Below are 10,702 nucleotides of genomic sequence, written 5' to 3'. Positions count from 1 at the left end.
CATCGATCTGTGCACCACACGCACATCCAAGGCCGAGAGCCGCCTCGCGCATGGGCTCCGGTGGAAGATTCAGATTGAAAAGGTGCACATTTTCCAATTGAAGCTCCAAGAATAGAATTCGACCATGAGTCCAGGACCGAGGCATACACGCTGACGTGCCAAAAAAAAAAAGAGCCATGCATGTCCAAGATTTTTGGACGAGAAAAACCAACACACTTTTGTGACAATGTAATCCCTACTTCTTTATATTTTCTATTCTGCATCCAGTTGTCTGCCCCTTGTGATATTAATTAATTAGATTTGAAATGCACTTTGGGTGTTTTTACTTTTATAAAAAAAATCGTTGTTATTATGATTTCCTTTCAAAAAAGGGGAGAAAAACCCCCCGGACTCTGCATCGGTCCAGCTAACTAGTGTCGAGTTCATCCGAGTTTTCTCACCAACACGGTAACATCTTTGGAAAAGCAGTGGCGGTGCACCCTGCAAAGTGCAAGCTACTCCACTTTTGGACGTTAGATAGGGCAGTCGATCTGCCCGTCGCTACCGAGCCACCGGTCGCTCGTCCAACAAAGCATCCGAGCACCTATAAATTGAACCACGAGCCCACGGCACGACGCACAGTGCAGCACGAAATTAACCCCGGTTCACTCCGATCATCATCCATCCACCACCGATGGCCCGACGCCGGAGCAGCGGCGGCATCTCGTCCGCGCTGAGCCTGGGGCTCGCCGTGATGGCCGTCACATGGGCGACGTCCACGGCGCAGCAGCAGCAGCAGCAACCGCCGGCCGTGCCAAGCATGAGCGTGCCGAGCTGCCCGCCGGTGCAGGCCTCGCTGTCGCCGTGCGTGAGCTACTTCATCGGCAACTCCTCGTCGCCGTCCGACACGTGCTGCGTCCAGATGCGGGCCCTGTTCCAGTCGCAGGCGCCCTGCCTCTGCGCCGCCGTGTCCGCCGTGCCGTCCCAGCTCGGGTCCGTGGTCGGCGGCCTGCTCCCCACCGCCTGCAACCTGCCCCCCAACGCCTGCTCCGGTACGTGCATGCTGCCAGCGAGATGCTCCTACATGTAGAAAAACTGGAAAGTTCTGACCATTTCTGTTGGTGCGTGTGTGTGCAGCTGTGACAGGGACCTCGGGCTCTGCTCCGGCCGGTGGCGCAGCGGCGCCGTCGTCGTCAGGGACACCTACTGATGCTGCTGCCGCCGCGCCGGTGACCGGTCCGGCTGATGCGAACCCGGCTGGTACGCCTTCCGGTGGTGGGGTGAAGTCGGTTCCGGGGACGGTTGATTCGGCTGCCGTTGAGTGCAAGGGTACCTCCGCTGCCGTCGTCGTCCTGGCCATGGCTGCCTCGTTCCTAGCTGTTTCTGTTTTCTGATCTCATCATGTGATTCCGGCCGGGGCTTGATGTGAGCTTGTCACACGATTAGATGGATGATGTTCCGCTTGGTATCACTCAGTTTGTCACTCATTTGATCCAGTGCACATCAGAACTGTGACACTTTACTCTTTTTTATTGGTTATCATCCCCAATGCGCATCAGAGTTGTCACCTGGTGGTTTGATACAGTGATATCTTTTTCGGAGAAAAAAATTGATTTATTCATCAACTGTCATGTCATGGCAGTGCAAAGTACATAAAAAAACATCAGAAGTAACAAAAAATAATTGTAACGAGGAATTAATTTCATCCGGAATATTATTTCCTCCAACGTCTCATGCAGCTCCTGAATCGTAGTCATGTGCTTTAACAGCTGTATTCTGTATAGATCATGACACAAAGCAAATCAGCGGGACAAGCCACAAGACAGAAGCTTAGCAAAGGTGAGGGCTCCAAGGCACAGGATGATTACTCGAAAGGGATTTTGGTAATTTCAGTGGTTTTACATGCAAAACAAACAAGATTCCGTGATACGCCTGAATTCATGCTAGATTTGAACAGGTTCTTTGGTCTAAATTTCATCGTAATTGGATGGATGTGGGTAGAATTCAAATATAAGAGGAGGAGATCAAAGTCTTACCGACTCTCTAGAGGAAGAGAGAGGGGCATCTTTTGTGATCTCGCCAGTCATGTTGAATGAGCCTGGAATGTGTATGCATATTGGGTATTTTTGTTCTCTTGATTCGTTTAGCAAATATTAGTTTTAAACATGTTGTGTTTATAGCCATTTGTGAAACTATTCGTGTATTATACAAGTATGAATGAGGGTGGCATATATGCGCGACGGTATCAAAACTGAGAGGGCCCAGAGATACCTCTTCGATACTCGGAATGACAAATCCTAATTTCGATCTATGCCAACTTAATAAACACCTTCGAAGATACCTGTAGAGCATCTTTATGATCACCCAGTTACGTTGTGACATTTGATAGCACACAAGGCATTCCTCCGGTATCTGAGAGTTACATAATCTCATAGTCGAAGGAATATGTATTTGACATGAAGAAAGAGATAGCAATAAAACTGAACGATCATTATGCTAAGCTAACAGATGGGTCTTGTCCATCACATCATTCTCCTAATGATGTGATCCCGTTATAAATGACAACTCATGTTCATGGTTAGGAAACCTTAACCATCTTTGATCAACGAGCTAGTCTAGTAGAGGCTTGATACGTCTCCATCGTATCTACTTTTCCAAACACTTTTGACATTGTTTTGGATTCTAACTTGCATGATTTGAATGGAACTAACCCGGACTGACGGTGTTTTCAGCAGAATTGCCATGGTGTTATTTTTGTGTAGAAATAAAAGTTCTCAGAATGACCTGAAAATCAACGGAGATACGTTTTGGAATAAATAAAAAATACTGGCGAAAGAATCAACACCAGGGGCTCGAACCCTGTCCACGAGGGTGCAGGGCGCCCCCGCCCCCTGAAGCTCCACAAACGTCAACTCCAACTCTATATATTCACGTTCAGGGAGAAAAAAATCAGGGAGAAGGATTCATCGCATTTTACGATACGGAGCCGCCGCCAAGCCCTAATCTCTCTTGGGAGGGCTGATCTGGAGTCCGTTTGGGGCTCTGGAGAGGGAATCCGTCGCCATCGTCATCATTAACCTTCCTCCATCACCAATTTCATGATACTCACCGCCGTGCGTGAGTAATTCCATCATAGGCTTGCTGGACGGTGATGGGTTGGATGAGATTTACCATGTAATCGAGTTAGTTTTAGGGCCTGATCCCTAGTATCCATTATGTTCTAAGATTGATGTTGTTATGACTTTGCTATGCTTAATGCTTGTCACTAGGACCCGAGTGCCATGATTTCAGATCTGAACCTATTATGTTTTCATGAATATATGTGGGTTCTTGATCCTATTTTGCAAGTCAATAGTCACCTACTATGTGTTATGATCCGGTAACCCCGAAGTGACAATAATCGGGACCACTCCCAGTGATGACCATAGTTTGAGGAGTTCATGTATTCACTAAATGTTAATGCTTTGTTACGGTACTCTATTAAAAGGATGCCTTAATATCCCTTAGTTTCCAATAGGACCCCGCTGCCACGGAAGGGTAGGACAAAAGATGGCATGCAAGTTCTTTTCCATAAGCATGTATGACTATATTCGGAATACATGCCTACATTACATTGAGAAACTGGAGCTAGTTTTGTGTCACCCTATGTTATAACTGTTGCATGAGGATTCACATCCGACATAATTATCCATGACTGATCCATTGCCTACGAGCTTTTCACATATTGATCTTTGCTTAGTTACTTTTCCGTTGCCACTGTTACAATCACGACAAAAACTACTATTGTTACTTTTGCCACCATTACCGCTACTTCCATATTACTTGCTACTAAATACTTTGTTGCAGATATTAAGTCTTTTAGGTGCAGTTGAATTGACAACTCAACTGTTAATACTTGAGAATATTCTTTGGCTCCCTTTGTGTCGAATCAATAAATTTGGGTTGAATACTCTACCCTCAAAAACTGTTGCGATCCCCTATACTTGTGGGTTATCAAGACTATTTTCTGGCGCCGTTGCCGGGGAGCATAGCTCTATTCTTTGAGTCACTTGGGATTTATATCTGTTGATCACTATAAGGAACTTGAAAGGTGAAAGAACCAAGATTTTTCCCTCAACTACGAGGGGAGGTAAGGAACTGCCATCTAGCTCTGCACTTGATTCACCTTCTATTTTGAGTAAACTTGCGACACCTACTCCTGCTATTTATTCTTATATGTCGCATGTTATTGATGATGCCACTTCTGTTATGCATGATGCTTATGATGAAACTACGTACTTCTATGCTTGATAATACTGTGCCATTAGGTGAATTTTTTGATGAACAACTTTCTAGGGTTAGAAAGAATGAAATTATTGAAACTGATAATATTGATGAAAGTGATGATGAAGATTCTCCCCCTAGATACGAATTGCCTGATGTGCCTGAGGGTTATGTTATGGATGAAGAAACTGCTAGAGTTCTTTTAGCTTGCAAAGATAGATATGATCTTAAGAAACTATTAGCTAAGCTGAAAGAAAAATCTTTGAATGCTAGAATGAAATATGACCCTGCTTTTGCTACTTCACCTATCCGTATTTTTGATAAGGATTATGATTTCTCTATCGATCCTGAGATAATTACTTTGGTTGAATCTGATCCTTTTTATGGCTATGAATCTGAAACTGTTGTGGCACATCTTACTAAATTGAATGATATAGCCACCCTATTAACTAATGAGGAAAAAATCGTTACTACTATATCCTTAAGTTATTTCCGTTCTCATTAAAGGGTGATGCTAAAATATGGTTTAATTCTCTTGATCCTAGTTGTGTGCGTAGTCCCTAGGATATGATTTATTACTTCTCTGCTAAATATTTCCCCGCTCATAAGAAACAAGCTGCCTTAAGGGAAATATATAATTTTGTCCAAATTGAAGAAGAGAGTCTCCCACAAGCTTGGGGGAGGCTTCTCTGATTACTTAATGCTTTGCCTGATCATCCTCTCAAGAAAAATGAAATACTTGATATCTTTTATAATGGACTAACTGATGCTTTCAGAGACCACCTGGATAGTTGTGTTGGTTGTGTTTTCAGGGAAAGAACCATTGATCAAGCTGAATTGCTATTGAATAATATGTTGAGTATGATAATGATTGGACACTTCCTGAACCAACTCCTAAGCCAACTCCGAAGAAAAGGGGTATTCTATTTCTTAGTCCTGAAGATATACAAGAGGCAAAGAAATCTATGAAAGAAAATGGTATTAAAGCTGAAGATGTTAAGAATTTACCACCTATTGAAGAAATACATGGTCTTGATAACCCGACACAGGTAGTAAAGGTAAATTCTCTCTATAGATTTAATAAGGTTGAAATCCCATCTACTAAGTTTGCTAGCCAATGCTTGGATGAGTTTGATAATTGTATTGTTAAACAAGAAGACTTCAATGGTTATGTTGGTAGACAATTGAAACGTAACGGTTATATGATTGAACACTTGAGTGATTATATGTCTAGAGTTAAAGGTGAACTTAAACTTATTAGTAAACATGCTTCTATGGTTACCACTCAAGTAGAATAAGTGCTTAAAGCACAAGATGATTTGCTCAATGAATTAAATAATAAGAAAAATGATAATACTGTTAGAGTTGTGACTAAAGGGGGTAAAATGACTCAGGAACCTTTGTATCCTAAGGGCCACCCTAAGAGAGTTGAGCAAGATTCTCAGAGAACTAATATTGATGCACCTAGTCCTTCTAAGAGGAAGAAAAAGAAAAATGATAGGACTTTGCATGCTTCTAGTGAACCTGTTGTTGACACACCTGAGAATCCCAATGATATTTCTATTTTTGATGTTGAAACACAATCTGGTAATGAACATGAACCTAGTGATAATATTAATGATGATGTTCATGTTGATGCTCAACCTATCAATAACAATGATGTAGAGATTGAACCCGCTGTTGATCTTGATAACCCACAATCAAAGAATCAACGTTATGATAAGAGAGACTTTGTTGCTAGGAAGCACGGTAAAGAATGAGAACCATGGATTCAGAAACCCATGCCTTTTCCTCCTAAACCATCCAAGTAAAGAGATGATGAGGATTTTGAGTGCTTTGCTGAAATGATTAGACCTATCTTTTTGCGTATGCGTTTGATCGATATGCTTAAAATGAATCCTTATGCTAAGTATATGAAAGATATTGTTACAAATAAAAGAAAGATACCGGAAGATGAAATTTCCATCATGCTTGCCAATTATACTTTTAAAGGTGGAATACCTAAGAAACTAGGAGATCCAGGAGTACCAGCTATACCATGCTCCATTAAAAGAAACTATATTAAAACTGCTCTATGTGATCTTGGAGTCGGTGTTAGTGTTATGCCTCTCTCTTTATATCGTAGACTTGATTTGAATAAGTTGACACCTACTGAAATATCTTTGCAAATGGCTGATAAATCAACTGCTATACCTGTCGGTATTTGTGAGGATGTGCCTGTTGTGGTTGCAAACGTTACTATTTTAACGGACTTTGTTATTCTTGATATCCCCGAGGATGATAATATGTTTATTATTCTTGGTAGACCCTTTTTGAATACTGCAGGGGCTGTTATTGATTGCAACAAAGGCAATGTCACTTTTCATGTTAATGGTAATGAGCATACAGTACACTTTCCGAGGAAACAACCTCCAGTCCACAGTATCAATTCTATTGGAAAAATTTCAACGATCACTTTTGGAGGTTTTGAGTTCCCTCTTCCTACTGTCAAGAAAAAATATGATATTTTTATTGTTGGGGACATGCATATCCCCGTTGAGGTAACTTAGTGTTATTCGAAAATTCTCCAGTTTCATGTTAATCAGAAAGAGTTTGTTAACAAGACTTGATCAACCTTGTTAGTGGATTCCTTTTGATGAGCATGAGATGGATGAAGTTAGAAAGCACAACTCCCTGTACCCTCCTTTTACTTTCTGTAATTTAGATTAAATAAATCAAAAATGGTAATTTTTTGTCTGTTTTCTGAATTATCCTTGTAATAAAAAAATACCCCGAAAATAAAAGTTCTCCAAATGTCCTGAAAATGAAATATGATTTTTTATAGAATATTTAAGAATTGTTGGCACTGAGAACACACCAGGGGGCCACACCACCTGGCCACGACAGTCCAGGGTGCGCCCACCCCCCTGGGGCGCGCCCCCTACCTCGTGGACCCCACGTGGGGCCCCTCCACTTATTCCAGCACCCACACACTTCGTCTTCCTTCAGAAAAAATCATCCCACAACTCAAACCCGTGTTCTAGCTCATCTTGCTGTCATTTTCGATCTCCTTGCTCAAAGCTCCATTCACAAAACTGCTTTGGCGGATTGTTCTTTGGTATGTGACTCCTCCAATGGTCCAATTAGTTTTTGTTCTAGTTCTTTATTTATTGCAAATTTTTGCTGCTTAGGTGACCATGTTCTTGAGCTTGCATGTCAAATTTATGTGGTCAAAAGTAGTTTTAATGCATGATATGGCCTCTAGGCACTTGTAGGAGTAGTTGTTATCGATCTTGTTGAGTTTGATTCACTTTTATTTTGAGTCACTAAAAATTTCAGAAATTTTTCAGAGGAAGAAAAATGTTTAGGAAAATGTACCAAGGTGGTTCCTCCAGGAAGCAAGAATCAAGACTCGCGATACGTGAGCAGGACGATGAACCACCAAGGGAATCTCAAGTGCGGCCTTGTGAATCGCGGTAAGAGGAGTTTATGGTGCAGGCATCAAGGATGAATTTGATGCGTATGTGCGTAACGCTGATCTTGAGGGCTTCGTGTCAGATAAATGTTGGCAATACCGCTACCTAACTGATTCCCTTGTGAGAAGGTTTAAATTTACATCCTCGCGCAATTCTCACATTGTTTTATTTGATCTTTATGATAAATCATATACCATGGACCTAGAAGATTTTAATACTGCTTGTAAACTCCCACACTGGGGCAATGTTAGTGAACCTCGCAAATCTGAATATAAAGACTTTCTTGCTAGTATCACTGTGGGGGAATCTAGGGAAATCACACAAGCTACCATAGGGAGCATTCATTTCCCTTCCATACATTATTTTGCTCTCTCTTCATTGGTAGATGCATTAACGGTAAAGATGAGGCTTGTCACATGTGCGTTCCAGATGTTAGTGTCCTCAAGAGTGCGGTATTAGGTGATAAACAATATAACTTGGGGACCATTGTTGCACGAAGGTTGCATCTCAACAGTGTAAGTGGAGATTTGTTTGGTGGGATTTATGCAACTCGTATAGCTAATTATCTTAATATACCCATACATGGAAATGATATAGAGTTACCTCCTGCTTACCTAGATTATAATACCATGGTTCGCCATCAGTTTGTTGAGAGGAATGAACAATTCCTCCAGTACCGGCTAATCTTTGACAGACAGCGCACCATCCATGTTGCCCTCCCTGCTCCTACTTTCTTTGACTTTCAGGCAAAAAGGAGATATGTTATAACCAGGGAGGAAGCAAACGAATATGAGAGGAGGACGGAGGCAGCCCGCCTCCAAGCTGTAGCTCGTCAGGCAGTAGCTGCTGCATCTCAGTATGACCCCAGCTACAACTTTGGATATCCACCAGGTCAGCAATGGCCATAGACCAACTTAGGCCAAAAGTCTAAGCTTGGGGGAGTACGTATTTCTCACCGACATTCACACGCTCATTCTAGTTGTGGGTGCTCATACTTTTTCATTGTACTATCCATGCTAGTTTATTTTCTTTTCCAGCATTCTTCTTGTGTGTTTGAAAAACCTTAATAAAAACCAAAAAAAAATAGTTGTAGCTTTTAGCTAGTTTACTTTCCATGCTTGTAGTAGTAGTAATTAAAAAAACCCAAAAAGATTTCTCGTTCTTCTTTTGCTTGTTGGGAGCTCTCCCGTGTAAATAGTTTTATTTATTTTCTTTGGGGGTTGAGAGGAGAAGACCATGATGAAAATGTTGAGTGACTCTCATATGCATTATTGTTGATCTAACCTGAAGCCCATATTACCTTGTCTTCTTCCTTGTATTAAATGCTTGCATATTCTAGCTTAGTCCAATGCACGTGCACTATTATTATTATCCACACCGTTCAGTCGTGCAAGTGAAAGGCAATAATGACGATATATGATGGATCGATTGAGATGAGAGAAGTTGGTATGAACTCGACCTATCTTGTTTTTGTAAATATGATTAGTTCATCGTTCCTGATTCAGCCTATTATGAATGAAACATGTTTGCAATGACAATTAGAGATTATAGTTGCTCATGCCATGCTTAATTAGTTAGGAGTTTATAATGGTTGACCTTGTATGCCAACATGCTATTAAAATAGTTGTGATGTGGTATGATAGGGTGGTATCCTCCTTTGAATGATTCGAGTGGCTTGACTTGGCACATGTTCACGCATGTAGTTGAAACAAAATCAACATAGCCTCCATGATATTTATGTTCATGGTGAATTATATCCCACTCATGCTTGCACTCAGTGTTGATTAATTTTAATGCATGTTCATGACTTTTATCGCTCTCTAGTTGGTCGCTTCCCAGTCTTTATTCTAGCCTTCACTTGTACTAAGCGGGAATACTGCTTGTGCATCCACTTCCATAAACCCCAAAGTTATTCCATATGAGTCTACCATACCTTCCTATAAGCGGTATTGCTACCTCTTGAGCATGCGTTGGTTTTTCCCTTGAAGAGGAAAGGGTGATGCAGCAAAGTAGCGTAAGTATTTCCCTCACTTTTTGAGAATCAAGGTATCAATCCAGTAGGAGACTACACGCAAATCGCCTAGAACTTGCACAAACAATCAAGAACCTTGCAACCAACGCGATAAAGGGGTTGTCAATCCCTTCACGGCCACTTGCAAAAGTGAGATATGATAAAGATAATAAGATAAATATTTTTGGTATTTTTGTTGTATAGATTGAAAAGTAAAGATTGCAAAATAAATAGTAAACTAGAATTAGATCGGAAACTTATATGATGTAAAGTAGACCCGGGGGCCATAGGTTTCACTAGTGGCTTCTCTCAAGATAGCATATATTACGGTGGGTGAACAAATTATTGTCGAGGAATTGATAGAAAAGTGCATAGTTATGAGAATATCTAGGCATGATCATGAACATAGGCATCACGTCCGTGTCAAAGTAGGCCGAAACGATTCTCCATCACTACTATTACTCCACACATCGACCGCTATCCAGCATGCATCTAGAGTATTAAGTTCATAAGAACATAGTAACGCATTAGGCAGGATGACATGATGTAGAGGGATAAACTCAAGCAATATGATATAAACCCCATCTTTTTATCCTCGATGGCAACAATACAATACGTGTCGGTTCCCTTTCTGTCACTGGGATCGAGCACCGCAAGATTGAACCCAAAGCTAAGCACTTCTCCCATTGCAAGAAAGATCAATCTAGTAGGCCAAACTAAACCGATAATTTGAAGAGACTTGCAAAGATATCTAATCATGCATATAAGAATTCAGAGAAGAATCAAATATTGTTCATAAATAAACTTGATCATAAACCCACAATTCATCGGATCTCGGCAAACACACCGCAAAAAGTATTACATCGAATAGATCTCCAAGAACATCGAGGAGAACTTTGTATTGAGAACCAAAGAGAGAGAGGAATCCATCTAGCTAATAACTATGGACCCGAAGGTCTGTGGTAAACTACTCACACATCATCGGAGAGGCTAT

General features: G+C 41.2%; 1 protein-coding gene across 1 annotated transcript; it reads left to right on the top strand.

Moving 5' to 3' along the window:
• The first annotated feature begins 605 nt into the window (after positions 1-605).
• On the top strand, positions 606-1,596 carry LOC123082462 (non-specific lipid transfer protein GPI-anchored 5). The gene is made up of 2 exons (XM_044504791.1): positions 606-1,031; positions 1,117-1,596. Exons 1-2 carry the CDS (start codon positions 674-676, stop codon positions 1,371-1,373), a joined length of 615 nt encoding a protein of 204 aa, XP_044360726.1. The 5' UTR covers positions 606-673; the 3' UTR covers positions 1,374-1,596.
• The last annotated feature ends 9,106 nt before the right edge of the window (positions 1,597-10,702 follow it).

The sequence above is a fragment of the Triticum aestivum genome, chromosome 4A (assembly GCF_018294505.1).
Source record: "Triticum aestivum cultivar Chinese Spring chromosome 4A, IWGSC CS RefSeq v2.1, whole genome shotgun sequence".
Lineage (NCBI taxonomy): Eukaryota > Viridiplantae > Streptophyta > Magnoliopsida > Poales > Poaceae > Triticum > Triticum aestivum.
This window is presented reverse-complemented; position numbering and strand designations above follow the sequence as displayed.